Below are 24,938 nucleotides of genomic sequence, written 5' to 3' on the forward strand. Positions count from 1 at the left end.
TAGCCATTTGTTCTTCCGCTTGTGCCAGACGTTATATCTCTTTATTAGTGCATAGTCTTTATAGTGCTGTTTCCACCAGACACTATATAACCTTCCCTTTATCGACCACCCATTGTGCCTGAATGCCCGAACCTCTTTCGCCCACATATTACTATGTAACTTCTATCTACCGGACTGGCAAACACCTTACGGTACTATGTAGCCATATTGAGCCTGGTGGGAAAATGGTGGGATACAATGTAATAATATAATAATTTTTGAAGGTGTTTTAGGGCTATTAAATTATTTCATAATCTCCATACGGGACTTCCACCTTTTAAGGCACTACCTAACCAACTGGAACAACTTTTCACTTTTAACAGATGGACCACACATAACCGGTTCATTATTTTAATAATCTTTTACTATTGCTTTCAATAGCATTGCAATTATTTGGGGTGTACTTGTGACTCCGCCTACTGCCAGAAAGCTACTCCTACTGGCTTCCACCCATATAATAGGCTAGCCGCTAGATACTAGCCTCGCTGACTCCTGCTCTGAATCTAACTTCCCCGGCTTAAACCCATGTATGTAAGGGCTGGATAAAGAAATAGTCACATATCATGAAGCCCGAGCCAACAAAAAAAAAATAATCTAAGTGAGAGCAAATAAATTATACAACAATAAATAAGGTGGATAGAGCAGATTCAGAGTTTGTTTTTTTTTAACAGCTCCCCCTCCTTCCACCTACAACAGAAAACATTTTATTAGAGCACGCCCCCTCCCCCTCCCTCCAAGTCCGACAGGTGGCCCCCCGCCTGGGCCCTGGTTGTGCCATTACAGCTCAGTTGCATTTTATTAAAGCCCAGAACACGGCTCCCCTCCCGCCAATCCGACAACCCCCTGCCCCCTCGCTCCTGCAGCCCCCTCCCCCTACCTGGATCCTAGCTGCTCCCCTGGTGTTCTGCTGCAGTACACACTACAGCATCACGCGGTCATCACGGGGAGCAAGCAGCAAGAGAGGAGCGCGGGAGCCAGCCACCTGGAGGAGAGGGGACATCACTCCACGCAGGCGCAGTGGCAGGAAGGGCGCATGAGCACTAGTGCAGGGTGCTACAGGGGCAGAGGCCAGGAGGAAGGTGATGAGGGAGGGGAGGTTACAGTCGGGAGTCTCGCGATGATGAGAGAGATGAGCCACAGCGCTAGAAGGAGACACAGTGAGCTAGGACCGACGGAGCAGACCCCCCCCCCCCCCCCAATTGATTGCAACCCGGCCGGGGCGGTCCGCCCCCTACCGCCCCGCCTTCGGTATGCCACTGCATTTTGGACAGGGCAGGTAGGAGCCTGGAAGCAGAAGGATTGGGAGAGCTGCTGGCTGCCTAAAAGCAGGTGGGAGGTGGCTGAGCCATGGCAGAAAGGCTTTTGTATACTTCGGCGCCTAACTGGGTGGGTGGGCCTAGGCCCACCCAGGCCCATCCGTAGCTACGCCCCTGCCCTCCAGGTGGTTGCAGGTTTAGCCCTGGGGTGGATGACTAGGAGTTTTGTGACATAGCTTTATATCTAACCCCCCTTAGTGTATAAGAATATATATAAAGTTTTCTGTTGTAGTATCACCTCTACATTTTGGAGTGGAAATGGTATCTCTCTGTTAACACAGCCGCAGGAATGAATGAATGTTAAGTAGGATCTGGGAGGAGGGAAGAAATCGAGAATGCCTGTGACTGGTTTGCAGGAGCAAAGTTTGGGGAGAAGGGAGTTATGTAGCATCAAGGGAATTTGAATAGATTGGAAGATCTGTTCAGCAGGGACTGTCTGTACATGTTGTGCATAGCATTGCATGCAGGTAGTAGCGCTATAAAAATGAAAATAATAGTAATAGAATTTATATACTAGCTGTTAGCTGGTATATAATATTGTGCCAGGGATGAAGATAGTTAATTCTAATTACTTTTTGATTGTTTCCTAAATAATCCTCAGCCTTTTTTTCTCTGTCCCTAATATGTTTTATTTAGAAAGAATTACTGCTTCTCACTTGTTAACTAGAATTCATGAAACATTATTCATTCATGTACCAAGTCGGATATTATAATATAACTAAAATAACTTGATTCAGATTGTTTTAATTGGACATTTATTATTTCTTTTATCGAGTGTAACATGTTTGATAAGAAACTTTTAGATATAGAATATAATCTGGCAGTTTTTAGTTAGATATGCAAAGATGATTGCATTACATAAAAGTGAAGGGCAGATGTTTTCATCTAAAATGGACCTTTTCACAAATAGAGAAACTAATCCAGAAGTGATAAAAATTAATTTGCCACTTTAATTGGAACCAGCCTCCTGCATGAAAGAAGACGAGAATAGAGCAGGCAGCTTGAACTAAACACTGATTGAATTTTTGTCAGGTAAGTATGTTGAACTTGGTTGCTAATCCTCTAGAGCTTCTCTTTGCAATATATATTACATTCAGCCTCTGACTGGTATTCTTTAAAAAGATCAGTGCTATTCATGTTGTGTCCCCAGAGCCTGAATTTCATTGATCTTGGACTACATCTGACTTTCCATTACACTACTTCAACAGGATAGTCACAGGGAGCTGTAAGTTCAGCGCTGCTTTTTCTCTCTGTGGTGATATGGGATGTTTTGAACAGGGGGGTTCTGATCTGTAAAATCAAAACCCAATCTGTGTTCTTATTAGCAACTAATATGTATAGTAGATCTTCCTTATAAAGCATACTAAACATAAATTATTTGTATAGATATGAAAAAATATAGACACTAACAATAAATTTAACCTTAAAAATCACACACAAGGGCAATTCCACAAAAATGCACCTAAATGTAGGCACCATTTACACGCACCAATTTATAGAAGAGGTGCACTTTTATGTGGGTAATGATGTCACTAATTGGCACTTTTGCACATGAGTGCTAGATTCTGTCTCTATAAAATATGTGCCAAAATGCTTAGCGGTAAGTGCAAGGGGGTGTAAACATGGCATAGTATGAATGGGTCCATGGGCGGTGTTGTGAGAACATGTGTAACTTATAAAATACTGGTAAGTTACACTCACTTCAAGGCACACTTAGACACCAACAGACATAAATGCCATTGACTTGGTGCAACTGTTGCACCTACCTTTAGGCAATCCATTGCACGACTTAAAGTAGTATTCTGTAAAGCATCTTGGCGTTAAGAATTGTTTATAGAATGGCACTCAGCACCCATGCCACCTATCTGTCTCTATTTAAGGAATTTTCTGGGATAACTAATATTAACAAGTAATGAGATTCAAATTAAGTAATGTTGTAGACCTACTGCACTTATTTCTTAAAAGAAAGGTATTCTGTAGTCCCCAAACATCCATGATTTGTTCTTAGGTTTATGGGCAGTGGAATAGAGTTTTGGTTTGAGAAGCCAAATAAACCAATCTCCAGCCCTGGCTACAAACATTCTGGTTGCCAATGCTGTTTGGTGTCTTTTGTCCAAGAGAAAGATAAATCATTGGTTTTGAAAAATTTTTTTTTCAAAAAAAGACTTGTATTATTGTGAGGCCAAGGTTAATGTTTTTCCAGATGTGGCTAGAGCCACTCAACTTAAGCAGAAGGCCTTTTTGACTTTAAAGCCTAGGGTGTTGACAATAGGTGCTTCTTTCTTTCTGAAGTACCCCTGTAAATACCTTCTCACATTCAAAGGAACTGAATATATATTCTTGGATTTCATTACAACTTGAACAGTTTATGAAGGGGCATGAAAAGTAGTACAGTGGGTGAATGGGGTTATCTATAGTTTAAATGCTGTATATAATAGTTAGTGTATACTGACTTGATTGCCTTAATCATATTTTGTTTGTTTTTGAGGTGACTCTCTTTTCTAAATGTGGGCTAGTTGGTTTTCTTAGGGAATATTTATTCCTTTATGTAATTTCCTTTTTTTTTTTCCTTTGTAATTCCAGTTCACATATTCTTATGATGCTTTATGTAGTATATGTAAAAAAAATCTGGGAATCTTCTAAGAAGCAGTGAGATCCATCTCTGTTGTAATCAATTGGTCAGCCTCCTGTTGGGAATCAGAGACTCTTCTCTTACCAGGCAAATATAACAGTTCACAATTTGAACTGTATCAGCAATAGATAACCCGAGAATCTCCTTAAGGTATTTCCTTAGGAGAATCTTGGGAGACAAAAGGTAAGTACCAGGAAAATTCAGAAACCGGAGGTTCCTACACCTACTGGCATTCTCCATCATTTCTAATTTTAAATGTAAATTTAAAGAATCTTTAATCGATGAGAGAGAGGTAGCCTATAGGGTAGCAACCTGAGTCTCAACATTCATACATAGTTTATCCAAAGTTGAGACATTACAGCTGTGAGCAGACCCTCCATTCGACAATTAAAGTCCCATAAATCTTTCAAGGAAATATCTTAACTCCCATTGGCTGTAAATCCTTGCCCAATGGAATGGTGTAGGTAACTTTGAATAGGTACAGTAAGATTAGTTTTATCAGTAGGCATATTTACAACTGGAGCAGGGGTAACTTCTTGGGATACCCTTTCCATAGAGGATAAAGGCAGAGGGGGGGGGGGGGCACGTTCTTGAGCGCTCAAAAAGGCTTCTAGTGAAGACAGTTTGTAATAGTACCTATTCAGATGGTATCCCAGGAAATACATTCCTGTTCATTGGGCCCACCAATTAAGGTGTGGAAATCTTTGTTTTATCTTTTCACTTTCCATTTTAAAGAAAATGCAAATACCAATAAACAAATAAACTCACAACATTCCTCGTGTTCCTCAGTGCTTCTAAGGGGCGTACCATGACCAGGTGCCTGTGGCCATGTGCCACAGACAGCGCCGGCTCTATGAAGACAAACTCAAGTCCCCAATGACATCAATAGGTGTTCTGAAGAAGCCTGATGGAAATGGCCATGAGCGCTCCTCACCAGGAGCCTCTTCTCTCCCCTAGCTGACATGTGCCAGAGAGACATTCACTTCCCCCCTCCCCCCCCCCCCCCCCCCCCCCCACACACACACACACACGTTTTCTTCTGGGCTGGAACCACATTTCTCTTATAAATATTCTGGAACAGCAGTACATCTCCAGTGAGGAAAGGGAACACACTGCCTACTGTATCAGGCCCCTGGTTGTACTGCTGGTATGAAGCCTGGTTAGGGTATTTTCTTGTCTCTTTGGAAAGGCTGCTTATAACAGGCCTCGGAAAACACCAAAATAATCTTGCTGCAATCCCAATCCCTCAATCCGGTCCAGAATTTTAGTCTTGCTTATCAGGGAAGCTCTCTTAGTAAAAGAAAAGTCAAATAAAGTACAAAGCAATCAGGGTTAATTATAGTTCCATTTAACCTCTAGGGTGACACCCTTGGCGCAGGCAATGCCCTTACACCAGTAATTCTTTAGTAGAAACAGTTCACCAGTAATACCCAGTTCTTGTCTGTCTGTTCTTTCACCATCTGAAGAAACAAAGGAAGGAATACTTCCCCCTTCCCCCTTCAGCAGTGCTGGGAAGCTCAGAGAGAAATCTAAACCTTCTCCCTCCCAAGAGGCACAGTTCTGTCTCAAAACAAAAACAGAACCAGAGCAGGTCCACTTTTTGCCAGTTTAAAGTTCACTTCACAGTTTCAAGTAGTCAATAAGTTTTCACTCGTTCACTGACAGCCTCAGCTTATCCTTAGCTGGGCTTTCCCTGCCACCCTCTTAACAGAGGTAAGCCAACACGGGTCCTCCCACTGGGACTTTGTGAAAACACAAGAGTTCTTCCAGCCACTTAAGCACAACAGCTGGTTTCATTCACTCTGGAGACACCTCCATTTCTTCCTCCTCTTCAGGAAACGCTGTCTCTGTGACCATCTTAGATACCACCTGGTCAGCCCACTCCATCTCCGTCTCCTAACTTCCTGTCTCTGCTTTCCTTCTTAGTCCATGGGGCTCCTCCCTTCCCAACTGTGGCAGGTGTCCATATTCTATTGCCTAGGTCAGCTAGGGAGCCTGGGCCAACTCAGGGCCCTGGGCTGTCTGTATGGATTGCCTCTGAAATTGCAGGATCTACCTGTCTGGATCCCCTCCCATTCTCTGGCCATGCCAGGTTTTCCACCTCTTTCAGGATACTATGCTGGGGCCGGGGATAATAGGGTTAGATCTTTCCCTGTTCTGCCTGTCGCTCATGGGCTGAGCCTCTGAGTCACTGCACTACACATATGTTAAATGAATCTATCAGGATGTTTATGTAACCAGAAGTTAAATTATATTATTAAATGATTAAATGTACCTGTAGTAGCGTTACCATATTTTGTCCCCTCAAAAGGGAAGACACATGCCTCGCCCCCACCACACACCCACCCCGCCCCCTTTCACACCCTGCCCAGCCCCCTTTCACACCCTTGCTCCGCCCCCTGTCAGATTTTCCCCTCCCCCGCCACATACCCCATCGCCCCCCCTCCCCATCACCCCCCTCCCCTTATCTCACTTCAAACTCTCGGTGGCCATTTTTGAATCGGCACGAGGATCACCAACAGGAAGGATGAATGCAGGGCACCACTCAGGGCAGGAAAGAGGGGGCTCTTTCCTGCCCCGAAGGCGGAAGAGGTCACTAGACCACCAGGGCACTAGTAAGTAAGGGAAGGGGAGGCTAGCAATCTGCTCATTTGTCCGGATTTCTGGACAACGATCAGGCTGGCAGGCGGGCCGTCCACCCACAGCCTGCCCGTTTATCCAGAAATCCGGACAATGGGCAGATTGGCAAACACCGCCCGGTTGCCCGGACATGCCCTCAGGACATGTCGGGTATATCCGATATATGGTAACCCTAACCTGGAAGCCCTTGGGAATTGAAGAAGGTCCCGGGAGGGTTGAGGAGTGAGGCCGAATTGTTGGGACTGGGCATGAGGGTCCAGCATGACCGCGGCCATTTCAGACCACCAGAGGAGTGAAGCAGCCTGGCAGAGCACAGTAGGAAATTCCCTGGCTGTGCTGAGGCCTGGGACAGAGCGCAGACCACATCTGTGCACATGCAGCATGCTGACGTTGTCAGCACTTGCATCATCCATGCATGTGCGGAAGGGAAGCAAAACGGCCAGCAGACTCCTGGAGGCCACACAGCACAAATAAATCCCAAACAGGCAATTTAAAGTTTATTTAAAAGCCGATGATAAAGGTAAGGATGTAGAGGGGGTCTTTGGAAATGGGCCATATTTGAGCACAACTCATGATTAAATGCACTGTGCATGAGCGGGAAAGTCAGTCTTTATCATGTATTTCCTAGACTTTAAGGCCTAGAGGAAAGAAGGGGTATGGGAGATATGATACAGACATTTAAAACTTAAAATGTATTAATATGCAAACTAATCTTTTTCAGAGAGGGGGAAGTGATAGAGGTCATAAGTTGAGATTGTAGAGTGTAAGACTTAGGAGCAACGTGTGGAAATGCTTTTCATAGAAAGGTTTATGGAATGCCCTCCTGGGGAGGTTGTGAAGACAGAAATGATGACTGAATAAACACATGATCTCTATGTGGAAAAAGGGTGGAATCCAATTAAAGCAAAGCTTAAATGGCCTCCTAGCTGGAGTGAGCTTTGAGGTTGGGAAGTAAGATCAATACCGGGCCAGATTTCTGTGGTTTTAATCCTGTAAATGGCAAAGACAGATCAGGATCAAAGTTGCAGGGCTTCAGTAACCAAATCCAGTAGTTGGGAAGTAGGACCAGTGTCGGGCAGACTTTTACGATCTGTACCCCAAAATTGGCAAGGAGAGAGAGAAATTAATTATGCCGGCATTTAATCATGAAGAAGTGGAACCTGTGCAGAGGGGTCAGATACAACCTTGGCCACCTTGTTGGATAGACTGGATGACTGAGAGGTCCATTTATTATGTTACTCAATTACTAATCTCGTGTGGTTATAATTCACATTTTGAATTTTGCTCACAAAAAGGCTATCTTGCAGGCTTTGTGCTCTAGAAAATTGCTACCTTACAAAAAAAAATACTGTGCTTTCAAGATTACTCGAGGACAGTAGGAGCCCAACAGAAGGCCTTTGCTCCAATTTGTTCTGTATTATATCCAAAGGAAATTAATTTACCTTTCTATACCCTACAAAATTGTGGGTGTTTCACGATAGGCGAGCACACTTTTTTGGCTCAGTGTCAGCAGCAAAGAACTTTGTGAGAGACTTGCATGAAGCTAATGAAGACATCTATGTAGTGGGCAATGTCCAGGCCAAAAGGAGGCTGCTTATCCTGACTATGCGAGGTTGACTGCATCTTGGGTATGCTTCTCTGTTTAAAGGCAAGAGTAGTTTGTGTGTTAAAACTGTTGGTTTATTAGGAAATTTAGGAAATTTATCAGTGATAGGCCTACATTAGGCTGATTTTCAGAACTTTTGAACATTAAACCCTATGGGGGGGAAGTTACCAAGCTCAATTCATATATATAGATATATGGATACAGATATAAGATCATGTGTGAGACTGAAAGATGATAGATTTGGGAGCAATATAAGGAAAGTGTGGTGTGTGGGGGGGGGGGGAGAAGGTTAATGATATGCAACTGGAAGTGTTTCAGCTGGAAACTGTATCATAATTAAAGAAAAGCATGAAATTAAGATGGCTGGAAAGTAGAATGTGAAGGTAAATCCAGAGTTTAAGCTGGATCTGTAGTCTTGGAACAGGAGCAGAAAAAAGGCTAACTAGATGATTCTCGCAGTCACTATGGGGGTAATTCTGTAAACTATGCACTAAAAATAGGTGTCTGTTCTATAAAGGAATGTGGGTACCTACTTTCCTTTACCAGGATACTAGTATAACAGCAAAAATATATGCCTATAATTTTGGTGTGAGCACTTATACCAGCCATAGATCTGACATAAAGTGCTCATGCCTAAATGCTAGGCAGAATTTCAGTGTTTACACATTGTGGACTAGATTCTATATACGGTGTCTTCAAAATCGGTGCTGAAATAAAAATACACCTAGGCTTATTCTATAAACCGCCTAAGTTAGGCGCAGTTTATAGAATACACCTAGTGCCCATCCGCATGACAAAATCTAGTCGTAGGAATTTACATCAAGTAAAAGTTGGTGTAATGCCGGCAACTAAGTTAGGCACAGAGCAGTTGTATTCTATAACAGTGTGCATAATATAGAATCACCCACGATCTGCCTGTTCCACGCCTATAGCCATGCCCTCTTTTCGACAGCTTGCATTAGAATTTACATGCATCACTCTTCTATAGAATACACTCAGGAACCTGTTTACTAAGCAGCGTTATAGGCGCATTAAGTTTTTAATGCACATTAACAATGTATGCGCGTTAATCATGTACGTGCACACAATATTCCTATAGGCGCCTACATGGTTAGCACATGTGCTAAGTGTAGGTGCGCTAAAAACACTAACGCACCTTAGTAAACAGGACCCTTAGCAAGTTGTGCATGTAAATTCTAATTAATGCCAATTAGTTTCAATAATTGTTTATTGGCAATGATCAGCACTGATTGGCTTATTAATTAATTAAGTGCGCACAAAATACAGAATATACTATCTAGAATCTGGGGGTATGGAGAGCGGTGACATCACGCAGAGTAATGGCAGCGTGAGAGAACTGCTCCGCATGCCATACTAGAAGACTCATCAAATATAACCCCCTACTGCGGCGCCGAAGTGTGCGGATCACATTATTGATTTTCGGAAGATCGGGAGAAGGCAGAGATGTCCGGGAAAGAATCAGCAGCGTTCCGAAAATCTCTCAAAGACTTTACATACACGCCGCAGCATGGCGCAGCCAAGATGGCGCCCACAGAGGAGCGCGGTAAGACGACTAGCGCTGGGCGGCAAATATCATCAGCTGAGAGCTCGGGGGATGAGGAGTTTTCGGCGAAAGAATTCCAGGCATTGCTGGAATAGATTCGCCTCGGATATTAAGAGTGGAAGAGAAGATTTTGCGAAGCTAGCTTCAGAGTTACGCGGCGAACTGTGGAGATGGGCCAGCGAGTGGAGGAGATAGACGATCGGATGGAGGAGCAGCAGGGAGCTTTGAACGTAGTGGAAAATGCTCTGAAGGACCAACAAGCTCTAGTTAAGGCCCTGAATGATAGTGGAAGATCTTGAAAACCGGGGCAGGAGGTCCAACAATACACATTTGAGGCATCCCCGGAGCAGGCGGAATATATAGACTGCGACTGGGTCACCCGACAAATTGCTAGTATATTTTATCTGAGGAGAGGCAAGAGGTGCCACCAGAATCTATCAGAGTGGATCGGCCACATAGAGTGATGGCTCGTTTAAGACCTATGCTCCACGGGACATTATTGCTTGCTTTTCAGATTATAAGCTGAAAGAGACCATCTTACACAAGGCTCGTAAACGGGAGACCCTGGAATTGGATTCATTTCCCATTGAATTATATCAAGATTTAGCTCCTTCTACTCTGAAAAGGAGAGCGGAGATGAGGAATTTTGCAAGATACCTCCGTGATAAAGGCATAACTTACCGCTGGCAACATACATTTGCTTTGGCTTACAACCAGGAGGGAAAATGGTGCCGGATTCAAAGTGTGGAGGAAGTATGTGCAGCTTGGCCAGAGGTGGAGGCGCCGGTGGAGGGTTCCAGCAAGTTTGGCAGTCGAGGAGCGGATCATCGAGTGGCATGGCAACGCTGGACCAGAGTGGCGAAAGGCTCGGGCCGTCTCACCAGACAACGCTCAGAAAAGCAGCTGCCAACCTCAAGTGTTTCAGTGACTTGAGCAAGATATTTATGAGGTTGTATATTTACCATAGTATGAGCCATATTTGATCTGGGACTATGTGCATAGGCTCTGGGGAGTGACTGATTGGGGGTATATGGATTTAAAAGGGTTAAGAGGTTAATCAGTTTGTTTACCGTTCTCTAACTCTTGTGGTGGGACAAGGTGACCCACTGTTTGGATTTTGGGGAGGTGGGTGGGGGGGCAGGTGTGGGGAGGGGGGAACAGGGTTTCTCAGGAGGAGGTCAGGGATAGAAAGTGGCATTGAAGGCCCTATAATAATCTCTGGAAGGACACTAGGTATGCATGTTTTAAACCTCCATGACCCAGATAACATGTATGTCCCTGAATGTTCAGGGACTTAATTCCCCCATAGAACGCAAGAGGTTGTTTAGGGTTGTATTGTTAATACAGGAGACGCATTTACTGTCAAAGCATGAGCACCTACTGAAAAATGTGGGATACTCTCACCAATACTTCGCGTCTAATAAGAAACAAGCAAAAACAGCAGGAGTGGGGATATTTTTCAAACGTGACCTCGCATGGGAGATCCAGGCAGTTAAATTAGACCCGGAGGGACGGTTTGCAATTGTGGCAGTGACCCTGGGGGGACAAAGCTACACCATAGTTAATATATATGCCCCTAATCATTCTCAAGGGGAATTTTTTGATCTGCTTAGTGCCCACCTTTTGAAATATGTGCAGGGGGACCTTGTGATGGGCGGGGACTTTAATGTGACCCTGGACCCGCAGTTGGATAATTCAACCGGGAGGGCTCAATATGCACAATTGGAGAGGGACAAGTGTATACAATTCCTCAATCAGTGGGGATTAGTGGATATTTGGCGAGTTATGCATGGGGATGAAAGGGATTATACCTATTACTCGACGCCACACGACACCTTTTCGAGAATAGATATGTGGAGGGGTAGCACTGGCACAGTCCTTCGAGTAGAAGCGGCAGAGATTCAGGTTCGCTCATGGTTGGATCATGCTCCTATCACTATAACACTGAGGGGCAGCTCCATGTGTAAGGGGATAGAAGGTGGAATTTCCCTGATGGGTTGCTAGATGACTCCAAAAATGTTAAACGTATTGAGGGGGAAATTAAGGAATTTCTACAGTTCAATGATGACCCAGACATCAGCCCGGAGATATTATGGGAGAGCTTGAAAGTGGTGATTCGAGGGAAGGTGATTTCGCTGCAGGCCTGTCTGAATAAAAGACACTAAGGAAAAAGAAGCAGAAATGAGACGAAGGATACAACATTTAGACCCACTGGTCAAGTGCCAGCAAGCTACAGCTGATAAGCAGGATGACCCTACATAGGGCTAGAATACAGCTCTTAGAGCTGGAGCTAGCGGTTATTAAGGAACAAATGCAGCGAGTGCAGCGGGAGCATTACGAATTTAATAACAAGGCCAGTAAGCTCCTTGCATATAAATTAAAACAATTAGCAGGTCGTAATGCTATTGGCAGGGTGAGAGATGAGGAGGGGCAGCGTTGGGATCAAATAGAGGACATCCAGAGGGTGTTCCTACAATATTATCAGAAGCTTTACCAGCCGGAGGACCCTATGTCAGACTTTGAGGGGGTCTGAGCAGGATATGCTGTCCGCTCCTATAGAACTGGAGGAAGTGATAGGAGCTATTAAGGGCCTGCCCGGGGGAAAAGCACCGGGGGCGGATGGCTATAGCAACAGGTTCTATAAGTGCTTTCAATCTCTTTTAGCTCCCATACTGCTGAGAATGTTTAATGCTATTCAGTCGGACACGGTTCTCCCAATGTCGTGGAGGTTGGCGACGGTGGTGTTGATACTTAAGCCACATAAGGACCCTCAAAGTTGTGGGTCATATAGACCAATTTCTTTATTAGGGACTGATTATAAGATTCTGACTACAATTCTGGCGGGTCGATTGCAAAAAGTGTTACCTTGTCTGGTCCATGAGGACCAGGCCGGGTTTATAGTAAACTAGCCTTTGAGCCCGTAAAAACGGGCTATTATAGGAAGGGGGGGTTGAAAGGCCCGCCCCCGCCGCCGAGTTCGCCGCTGCCCCTCCCCCTCCGAATTCGCTCCCCCCCCTCCCCGAGCCGTCACCACCCACCTTCCACCCGGCCGGGCCCTCGCTCCGCTATTGAAACAGCGAGGGTCCGGGAACGCAGCACTGAGCTCTGCTGAGCTGCCGACGTCGGCCTTCGTTCTTCTCTGCCTGTCCCGCCCTCGTGTGACGTAACGTCGTTGAGGGCGGGACAGAGGCAGAGAAGAAGAAGGAAGGGCGATGTCGGCAGCTCAGCAGAGCTCAGTGCTGCGTTTCCGGACCCTCGCTGTTTCAATAGTGGAGCGAGGGCCCGACCGCGTAGAAGGTGGGTGGCGGCGGCGACTCGGATGGGGGGAGTGTTAGACGGCGGTGTCCCTCCCTCAGAAATGCGCAGTACAGACCCTCTCTGTTCCGCCCCCCGTCATCACGTATTGATGTGGGGGCGGGGCAGAGAAGGTCTCTACTGCGCATTTGCGAGTGAGTACGACACTCGCCTTTTATATATATTGATAGACAAACATTTGATAATACCAGACAGGCACAATACATATTAGAGCGGATTGAGAAGGTGGGGCATCCAGCGGTTTTTCTCTCATTAGATGCCAAGAAGGCTTTCGATAGAGTGCTGTGGCCCTTTCTCTTTGAGGTGCTGAAGAGAGCGGGATTTGATGGGCAGTTCATGCACTGGGTCTCAGCACTGTATCGACACCCCATGTCACAATTAAGGATTAACGGCACTACTACAGTACCTTTTGAACTATTTAGAGGTACACGACAGGGGTGTGCTCTATCGCCGCTGTTATTTGCAATGTGCATGGAACCACTGGCAATTTTGGTTAGAAGGGATCCCTTGGTGCACGGTATTCGGATAGGGAGGCAAGAAACTAAACTTATGCTCTATGCGGATGATGTGCTGCTCACCCTATCACATCCTCAGACTTCTTTACAAGCTGTGATGGACATTCTTAAGCACTATGGAGCGGCAGCGTGTCTGAAGATCAATCTTCAGAAATCCAAACTTCTGCCTATACAATTCCCAGAGGGGTTACAAGCTGAACTGCAACCACTGTTTCCATTTAAATGGTCTCTTAAAGGTATTAAATACTTGGGGGTTACCTTGACAGTGAAATCTGAGGAGTTATACATGGAAAACCTTGTCCCTAAATTACAAGAACTACTTCAGGAATTAGACAGATGGGGGGGGGGGGGGGCTTCGAATGTCATGGATGGGTAGAATGGTGGCGGTGAAGATGACCCTACTTCCTAGGCTGCTCTACTTGTTCATGGCTGTGCCGGTTGCTATCCCACAAACTTTTTTTCACACACTTAATAAGAAGGTGTTTGCTTTTATTTGGCGTAAGAGACCTCCCCAGATGAATCGCAGGATCTTATATCAACTCCGGAAAAATGGGGGCATGGGGGTGCCCAATTTTGGGTTATACTATAAAGCAGCTCTGTTTCAAATGCTAGCTATGTGCCTGAGAGGGACAACTAAATTGTGGACTCATGCTGCACAATGGGGTTTGAAGGGGGTACCTATATGGGCGGCACCATGGTTGCCCTTGCCACTGTTGAAGGGCCTATTGTTGGGGTTGACTGGTCAGATGAGGGTGGCTTTGGGTGAATGGGCAAGATGTAGGAATGCCTGGTTCCCGGGACGTAAATATCATTTGACCACGCCCATTGTGTATGCAACGGATTTCACTCCTGGCAGGGTAGAAGGAGTATATGAGGGGAGTATATGGGCGATGGTCAGCTGCATCCCTGGTTTGTTGGGGCAGATATGGGAAGAGGGGAAGTGCCACTCGTTTAAAACTCTACAGGACGAGTTTGGCTTATCAGACACGGATAGATTTCATTATATGCAGATCAGGGACTTTGTGTATAGGAAAGCAAAAAAGGAACTTTCCCTATCTGTAATGGAATTAGAATTGGCAATGAGGAATGGAGAAGGGAAAGGGGGGATCTCAAGGATCTATCGAGCACTATTGCTTAAGTCCCGCCCTTTAGATCACTGCGTTCATAAGTGGGAGGCCTTACTAGCAGTTAATTACGACCAGGCCCGATGGGGAAAGATTTATAAAAGTTTGCTGTCCTTCTCGGTGGCCACTCCACTGGTGGAAAATGGATATAAGATGTTATATCAATGGTATATGACCCCGAGCAGGTTAGCACGAATTTTTTAATCTGGTGAGACGCAGTGTTGGTGTAAATGTGGGGCAACAGGTGATTTCTGGCATATATGGTGGGACTGTCCTGTGATTCAACAGTTTTGGAGGAGTCTACAGGCCCATTTTCAGGGAGGCTTGGGGGCCGCGATCACGCTTAGTCCGGGCTTATGCCTGCTAAATATCCCATCACAGGTGTGCTGTGGCTCACAACACTCTCTTTTGGCCCATATTGTTACAGCAGCCAGGACCTTAATTGCAAGACTGTGGAAACAAACAGCGGTTCCGACCGTGGATCAGGTCCTGGCCAAGGTGGACTACTGCTGCTTAATGGATAAACTTACTGCTTTAAGGAGGGGTGGTATGGTACGGTTTGTTAAAACCTGGTCGACATATATGGGGTGGCGGGGGCTATCAGTGTGATCTATGGTTAATGGGGATTCCATGTTTTGGGACACGGTTTATTTCTTCTGAGATACTCTGTGGGGAGGGGAGGGAGGGTAAGGGGCTATTGCATAGCTCTGATGGGGTTTCTAAGGATGTGATGTTAATGTTGTTTATCTGATATGAAAATGTTAATAAACACAATTTAAAAAAAAAGAATCTGGGGATATGTGCACACATATGTGCATATGCTATTACTTTAATGATTTATGTGTGTGATCGGTACATAAAGCATGCATATTTTATAGAATTGCCCCCACGTGACATTATTTTTTTTTCTATGATGCAAGGAAAGAAATCATTTTTTATTTCTACTTAACACAATTGTCTTTTACAGGTGATTATCCTGCCCCTAGAGCTGTCCTAACTGGTCATGATCATGAGGTTGTCTGTGTGTCAGTCTGTGCAGAACTGGGACTTGTTATCAGTGGAGCAAAAGGTCAGAAATTATTTTAGATTTTATTTTAAAAGTTCTCAGTTATCCGTTGGTATTTCTTGGAACTCAATTTGATTTTTAACATACTGAATCACTTCTGGAAAACATACATTCCGGCCGATATTCACCCCATGGTGGTCATTGGTTTTTAAACAGGCAGATGTAGCCCCGGATATTCAGTGCCAGATCATGTCTTGGCACTGGCATTGAATATCTCCAGGACTAAGTAAATTTAAGAGAGCTGCCAGGCAGTGGTGTCTCTGGACAGAAATATTTGGAGTTTCAACAGGGAAGCAACCAAGATAAGTGGTGGGGTGGCAAGCCAAAGTAAGATTTTGATACATAATTATCCTTATACCTTTCAATATCCTATGAAAAACACTATAAGTCCCAAATGACTTCTATGCATAAAGAATCTTGAGCCACACAGAAAACCACCATTGTAACTGATAGCATTATTTAACAAATTCTTCTGTACGGCAGTGAAATTTGGATTCCATACAAGAAAGACCAGAATCTAGACTTGTCAAGTTACCTACTTCCAAGAGGGAAACTTTTTGGTTTTGAACTTACACCACAAAAGCAGCGTGGGAGTTATACTCTCTGATTCCACCCACTGAAATCGATGCTGCAGGTCCCACAATGTATCAGTACAGGATTGTGAGAAATGGTCTAAAATCTCCCTGTTGGAACTAGGTAACTTGGCAGTTCTGAGAATCTCAGTATAAAACCTGAACCACCAGATCTGTAACACATACCTCATTCCCTAACAATGGATCTAGGATCTTTCCCCATACAACTCACCACACAAAAACATTCAAATCATAAAATATAAAGAAAGTAGAGATAAATTCCTACTGTGAAACTGACAGTTTCCGTTCACATAATTAAAAAATAAAAATTCTTTATTCTAACTTTGTTGCCTGGCCATTTTATTCATGTTTGTTACAATCTCCAGTTTCTGTTTTCCTCTGTCTTTTCTTAACTCTTTGTCCAGGGCTTCCAGTCGAAATGCCACTTATTCTCTCCCTTTCATTCAGTCTTCTTCACATCCTCTCCTACATTCATCTCTGATTTTGGTCTTTTTCTTTCAAACTTTATCCCTTTATTTTTCTGCCTATCTGTTGATTTCATTCATTCTTAATATCCAATCTTCCACTGTTTGCTATGTAGTAAAACTGCGGCTTTCCATTCCCCTCACCCCAGCCCTCCTATTCCTCATCCTGTGATTCCTCAGTTTTCTATGCTAAACCCCCCTCTCTCCCCCTCCTTCCATTGTCTCCTCTTTCTTCTCCCTTCCTTTCAGCACCTCCTTTCTTTCTCTCTTCCTCTCTGTATAGCACCCCTTTTCTCTTTTCCCTTCTTTGCCCATCATCTCCTCCCTTCCCCCTCCAGCATCCCCTCTCTCTCCTTCCATCTGATATATCAACTCTCTCTTTTTCACCTCCATCCAGTTTTCCCCGTCATCCTATACCCCCCCCCCCCCCCATCCAGCATCTCCCTCTGTTTCTCTCTCCTGCTGTCAGCATCCCCCTTCTCCCTATCCCATATCTAGCATCCTCCCTCTCTGACTCTATTCCCCAACAATGTTCAGCATCTCCCCTTTGTCTTCTGACTCCTCTCCCATGTCCAGCATGTCCCCTTTGTCGTCCTACTCTTCTCCTATCACTCTACAACCCCCATGTCCAGCATTCCCCATTCTGTGTCCCTATAACCCAGTGTCCCTTTTTATTTCCTACCCAATCCAGCATCTGCTCTCTCTTTCCCATCTTGTTCCAGTACCCCCTCTTCCCGCATTCCAATTCAGCATATCCCTTCAATCAACCTACCCCCTCCCATGTCCACCATCTACCCTTCTCCCCCTGAGCAAGTATATTCTCTTTTCATCTTTCCCTGATCCAGCATCTCCTCATTCTCTGTCTCTTCCCGTCCAAATTTGTCCAGCATCTTCTCTCTCTTGACTCCTCCATTAAGCATCTTCTCTTGTCCCAATTCACCTTGCCAAGTTTAACGTCTTGCCTCTGTCTCCCTATCCCCGCTCCCATCATCTTCCCTCCTTCTACTTTACACCACAAGCCCATCATCTCCCTCTGTCTTTCTACTCCACACAGGGTCCAGCATCCCCTTTTGTGTCCCTGTCTGTTCTCTGTGCCTCTATTCCCTCTCCCACTGTGTCCACAATACCCACCCCCATTATATCCAATATTTTCTTTTTCTTTCTTCCTCCATAAGTGTTTTCCTCCCCATCCCCCATCCTAATTCATCATGTCACCTACTGCCTGGCCCTCTGGTATCCCATTTCCACACACACCCCCCCCCCCCCCACCCTACATGAGTAAGCATGTCTGCTTTCTTTACCCCCTCCCCGTTCCAAAATCACACCTCTCTTTTATTGACTGATTCCTCTGCCACTGCTGCATTCTGCAATGTGCAGCAGCAGCAAAAAAAAGCAAAGCAAAAAGAAGCTGTGGGGCCTTCCATCTTGTCTGCACTGCTACACATTCTGCCAGTACAGGCAGGGTTGCCAGCTGGGAAAAATTTTCCCAGCCCCAAACGAGCCGTAAAACCACCCGTAGCCAATCCCTGTCTCCTGTGTCACCGAACCCCGCCCCCGCATCACCTAACCTCGCCCCCCGTGTCACTAACCCCGCCTCCCACGTCACTAGCCCCGCCTCCTACGTCATCCCTGACGTCAACCCCGCCCCTGAAAGGCTTCTATTGGTCCAATTTGGACCAATAGAAACCCCGGAAAAGCTTCTATTGGACCAAATTGGACCAATAGAAGCCCCGGAAAAGCTTCTATTGGACCGAATTGGACCAATAGAAGCCCCGGAAAAAAACGCCGAACTCGCACAGCGGCGACGGGAAAACCGTCCAAAAAACCGCATCCCGTGGCCGGCGAAATTTTCCCCCCGCCGCTGGCGAAAACCCGCCCAATTGGGCGGTAAAACCGCCTACCTGGCAACTTTGAGTACAGGTGCCGGTTCCAGTCTCACCCCTTTCTGACATCACTTCCTGTTTTTGAGGGGCAGGACTAGGGTCGGCACCAACACTGGCAGAGAGTGTAGCAGTGCAGACAAGACAGAAGGTCCTGCAGCTTTTCTTTCCTTTTTTGCTGCTGTTGCACATTACAGAAAACAGCAGTAGCTGAGGAATCAGCCAGTGGTGGCAAGGGTTGGCACTGGCCACCCCATAGCAACACCTATGCACTAGAGTGAAAAAGAGGTGAGTTCTCAAACCTGTTAAGTACATTTTTTTTTCAAAAATGAGTCCATACCAACCTTTATAGATTGCCATAGACTCTCAGATTCTATAAATGGTGACTAAATTTACGTGTGCAGATCTGCACATGTAGCTGGTTTGTATTCACAACTTAATTGTTTAACAAGCTAATCAGCGCTAATTGGCTGCTAACGAGCAATTATCAGCATTAATTGGCACTAACATTAAGATTTAAATGCACAACTTTCTAAGCGTATTCTATAAAGAGGTGCATGTAAATTCTCATGCGTAGATCACAAAACAGGCATGGGTGTGTCATGGGCATTCCTGAAAATTACATGCACCATTTCATAATATGTCCGATCTGTGCCTAAATAAGATGGCATTTACACCAGGTTTTAATTGGCATAAATGGCTGCACCTAAATTTTAGTTGCAGGACAGCCACTATGCGTATTCTATAAACCACGCCTAACGTTAGGTGAGGTTTATATAATAGTGCTAAGCATGGGGGGAAGGGGGGGTTGGCGCTTTATATAGAATCTGTCCCAGAATGTGCACTAAAAGGCATTTATGCATAAGATATATGATATTCAGTGGGGAAAAAATTCTTATGTTGGCTAGAATTTTTGAAAATAAAAACATACATTTACCCAGAGAAAAACGTTTTATACTCAGGTTTGGGACCTCACTTTTTCAGTTCCTAGTTATCAGTTGAATATTATACTGAACATATGTTTAATATGAGAGCGTTAAGATCAGGAAAAGTCAGGCGGTTTGGATTTATAAGCATTCTCAAAGAATGGTTCTTTAAGAGAGATTTGCACATAGCAGAAATAGAACAACCTACACCAATTCAGGAAGTCATATGGACCTGAGGTTTGAAGGGGTGCTTTAGTGCAGAATAGTGCTCTTTCTACTCTGGCATTCAAAACAACCTCCTTTGGGGAAGCATTAGAATTTTTGAGGTTATCTTACAAATTAGCCACTTTTGGACATGTAGGTTTCCAAATCCACCACTTACAAGTATAGGGAGTAGTTAAATCTTGTTTTATATACAGAAAAGTAAGTTTTCAAAATTGATTGACAGTATAACCACTTTAAAAGTACTCACATGGAAATGGTGCACCTGCCTTTATTCACTCTGCTTGTTGGTGTTCCCAGGGGTGTAGTTTGGGAGGAGCAGAGGCAGAGTTTCTTTTTCAGAGCAGGAATAAATTTGTTCATCAGCATTTGTGCACTATTGAGGTTGGACCAAGGAGCTTATTTTATAAAGGCATATAGAAACCTAAAATTTAACCACATTAATCATTCTGAATATCAGTCATTTAGTTATTATATGTAATATGATTATGCATGTCATTAAGCACTAAAGGTTCTGTTTAAAGTTAATGAATTTATGAATCTAAAGTTTTCATTCTATTTCATTGATGTTTACTGATATTCCTCAGATTTAAAATTTTGAAGGAAAGCTAGCGGCAAGTGTTATACACTGCGATTTAGAAGACCTGTAGTCTGCTTTGTAAATTGCCAAAGATAGGTCAGCTAGAAGAGGAGTGTTCACAGCTTTTAGAAGCGGAAGTCTTTGTCATTGCTCAGAGGCAAAACATACTGATCCAATTTGGGTACATGTTAGCCAAGCTCTTGAGGGAACTGCAGTTTGTGGCCCCTGGACTGTCATTGCAATGGCTAGGTAAATGGGGAATATAAAAATATAGGGGGAGGGAGAACATTACTGATCACACTTGAAGGACATATAACACAGCCAAGGCCAGAGCCAAGAGCCCAACAGTTGGTTCAAAAAATCATTGAATTTTGAAAGCTAAGGACCCTGTTTACTAAGCCACCACCCCCTGCCCCCCTTTCCTTCTTGCGTCTTCTCTTCTCCTTCCTTGGCCTGTCACTCTCGCTACACCTGTGTGCCGGGACCCGGGTAACATAGTAGATGATGACGGCAGAAAAAGACCTGCATGGTCCATCCAGTCTGCCCAAGACAAACTCATATGTGTATACCTTAACTTGAATTTGTACCTGTCCTTTTCAGGGCACAGACCATATAAGTCTGCCCAGAAGTATTTCCCGCCTCCCAACCACCAGTCCCTCCTCCCATCAGCGGCTCTGGTACAGACCGTATAAGTCTGCCCTCCCCTATCCTCGCCTCCCAACCACCACCCCCTCTCCCATCAGCAGCTCTGGTACAGACCGTATAAGTCTGCCCTCCCCTATCCTCGCCTCCCAACCACCACCCCCTCTTCCCCCCAACTGCTCCGCCACCCAATTTCAGCTAAGCTTCTGAGGATCCATTCCTTCTGCACAGGATTCCTCTATGCATATCCCACGCATGTTTGAACTCCGTTACCGTTTTCATCTCCACCACCTCCCGCGGGAGGGCATTCCAAGCGTCCACCACCCTCTCCGTGAAAAAATACTTCCTGACATCTTTCCTGAGTCTGCCCCCCTTCAATCTCATTTCATGTCCTCTCGTTCTACCGCCTTCCCATCTCCGGAAAGATTTGTTTGCGGATTAATACCTTTCAAATATTTGAACGTCTGTATCATATCACCCCTGTTCCTCCTTTCCTCCAGGGTGTACATGTTCAGGTCAGCAAGTCTCTCTTCATACGTCTTGGAACGTAAATCCCATACCATCCTCGTAGCTTTTCTTTGCACCGCTTCCATTTTTTTAACATCCTTTGCAAGATACTGCCTCCAAAACTGAACACAATACTCCAGGTGGGGCCTCACCAACGTCTTATACAGGGGCATTAAAACCTCCTTTCTTCTGCTGGTCACTCCTCTCTCTATACAGCCTAGCAATCTTCTAGCTACTGCCACCGCCTTGTCGCACTGTTTCGTCGCCTTCAGGTCCTCAGATACTATCACCCCAAGATCCCTCTCCCCGTCCGTGCCTATCAGACTCTCCCCGCCTAACACATACGTCTCCCTTGGATTTCTACTCCCCAAGTGCATCACTTTGCATTTCTTCGCATTGAATTTTAATTGCCAAACGTTAGACCATTCTTCTAGCTTCTTCAGATCTTTTTTCATGTTTTCCACACCCTCCGGGGTGTCCACTCTGTTGGAAATCTTGGTGTCATCCGCAAAAAGGCAAACCTTACCTTGTAACCCCTCGGCAATGTCACTCACAAATATATTGAACAGAATCGGCCCCAGCACCGATCCCTGAGGCACTCCACTACTCACCTTTCCCTCCTCCGAGCAAACTCCATTCACCACCACCCTCTGGCGTCTGTCTGTCAACCAGTTCCTAATCCAGTTCACCACTTCGGGTCCTATCTTCAGGCTGTCTAGTTTATTTAAGAGCCTCCTGTGGGGAACCATGTCGAAAGCCTTGCTGAAATCTAAGTAGATGACGTCCATAGCACGTCCTTGATTTAATTCTCCTGTCACCCAGTCAGAGAATTCAATGAGATTTGTTTGGCACGATTTCCCTTTGGTGAAACCATGTTGTCTCGGATCTTGCAACTTATTGGCTTCCAGGAAATTCACTATCCTTTCCTTCAGCATGGCTTCCATTACTTTTCCAATAACCGAAGTGAGGCTTACCGGCCTGTAGTTTCCATCTTCTTCCCTATCCCCACTTTTGTGAAGAGGGACCACCTCCGCCGTTCTCCAATCCCTCGGAACCTCTCCCGTCTCCAAGGATTTATTAAACAAGTCTTTAAGAGGAGCCGCCAGAACCTCTCTGAGCTCCATCAGTATTCTGGGGTGGATCCCGTCCGGCCCCATGGCTTTGTCCACCTTCAGCTTTCCAAGTTGTTGATACACACTCTCTTCTGTGAACGGCGCTCTATCCACCTCATTCTCAGGTGTACTTTTGCTAGTCCCTCTCGGTCCTTCCCCAGGGTTTTCTTCAGTGAAAACAGAACAAAAGTATCTATTTAGCAAATCGGCTTTTTCTTCATCATTTTCTACATAGCGTTTTGTTGTATCTTTTAGTCTCACAATTCCCTTTATAGTCTTTCTCCTTTCACTAATATACCTGAAGAAGTTTTTGTCTCCCCTCCTTACATTTCTAGCCATTTGTTCTTCCGCTTGCGCCTTCGCCAGACGTACCTCTCTCTTGGCTTCCTTCAGTTTCATCCGGTATTCCTCCCCGTGTTCCTCCTCTTGAGATTTTCTATATTTCTGGAACGCTAACTCTTTAATCTTTATTTTCTCAGCCACTTGCTTTGAGAACCATATCGGTTTCCTTTTTCTCTTGCTTTTATTTACTCTCCTTACATAAAGGTCTGTGGCCCTGTTTATTACTTCTTTTAGCCTGGACCACTGTCCTTCCACTTCTCGTATGTCCTTCCAGCCCATCAGCTCCTTCCTCAGGTATTCTCCCATTTTGTTAAAGTCAGCTCGCTTGAAATCCAGGACTTTGAGTTTAGAGTGGCCGCCATCCACATGAGCCGTTACATCAAAACAAACCGTTTGATGGTCACTGTTTCCCAGGTGTGCAGCCACTCGGACATTTGACACACTATCCCCATTCGTGAGCACCAGATCCAACATGGCTCCCTCCCTCGTGGGTTTGTTCACCATTTGTCTGAGCAGAGCACTTTGGAAAGCATCCACAATCTCTCTACTTCTTTCCGATTTTGCAGACGGAACCTTCCAATCTACATCCGGCAGATTAAAATCTCCCAACAACAGCACCTCTCTTTTCTTCCCCAACTTTTGAATATCAGCGATCAGATCTTTATCTAGTTATTCCAATTGTGTCGGGGGTCTATAGACAACACCCACGTGGACTAAGGTTCTATCCTCTCTTTTTAAGGTGATCCATATCGCTTCTTCCTTTCCCCAGTTCCCTGTCATTTCAGTCGCTGCGATATCATTTCTCACATACAGAGCTACTCCTCCACCTATACGTCCCTCTCTATCCTTCCTAAAAAGATTATAGCCTGGTATGTTTACATCCCATTCATGGGAACCATTGAGCCATGTCTCTGTGACTGCAACTATGTCCAAGTCAGCCTCCAATCACCCGGGTCCCAACACACAGGACCAGGAGAAAGATGGACCCCGGCGCTGGGCCCCCCTAGGAGGCTGGGCCCAGGGAATCCTTACCCCCCTTGCCGACGCCCCCCTTCTTGGCAGCCATGGCTCTAACCAGGCAGGATAGGCCCCTCTGCCCAGTTAAATCCCACTGAGCTGGTCGGCTGCCAATATTCAGCGGCACTTAACTGAGTAGTGCTGCTGAATATTGATGCCAACCAGCAATTTTCTAACTGGTTAGTTTAGGGGCAATCCGGGGACAGAATTAGGGCAGAGCTGCAACTTAGCCTGTTAGCTGTGTTATTCAGTTCGCAAACTGGCTAAGTATGCGGATAAAATTAGGACAACTGAAAAGCTGTCCTGCCTTTATCCACCAAGTTTACCGGGCACCAATCTTCCAGGTTGCCCAGTTAACTTCCAAGTTGCTGTTCATACCAAGATATTTAATGCCGGAATCTGTGCATGCCCTGACATTGAATATCCAGGTTTAGTTCATTCCACGGCTATGAGCGGCTTGCAAGCCGCTTACCACCATGGGTTGAATATTATCCCATAGTGACTGAAAATACATGAACATGGAAGTTATATGTTTTCCTGCTGCTGGTAAGCATATAAATAACTTTGAAAATTGACCCTAATGGGTTTTTTTTAGAAGAGATCTCACAGTTCTAGAATTTTCTTTCTTCTGTGATTAGGGGGAATTTTGACTTATTCAAATTTTCAAAGCTATTTTAACTGAGGATATTTGAGGATAAGGTGGGTAGATTAGGAGATGGTGAAACTCTGAGTGGTGAAAGAGGAGCTGACTACCTAAAATATTTTTAAGGTGTTATAAATTGGAAGGAGGTTATTTTATGGCTAATTGGGGAGGTGTTTTGCATTTTCTATTGTGT

At 45.0% G+C, this 24,938-nt stretch overlaps 1 protein-coding gene across 1 annotated transcript in view; it reads left to right on the forward strand.

Annotated features, from left to right (window-relative positions):
• Window positions 1–24,938, forward strand: part of NBEA (neurobeachin) — a 1,994,973-nt gene that overhangs the window by 1,958,183 nt on the left and 11,852 nt on the right. The window contains 1 exon segment of the mRNA XM_030200381.1: window positions 15,719–15,820. Within this exon segment, the coding sequence (XP_030056241.1) occupies window positions 15,719–15,820 (102 nt within the window).

Source organism: Microcaecilia unicolor, chromosome 4 (genome assembly GCF_901765095.1).
Source record: "Microcaecilia unicolor chromosome 4, aMicUni1.1, whole genome shotgun sequence".
NCBI lineage: Eukaryota > Metazoa > Chordata > Amphibia > Gymnophiona > Siphonopidae > Microcaecilia > Microcaecilia unicolor.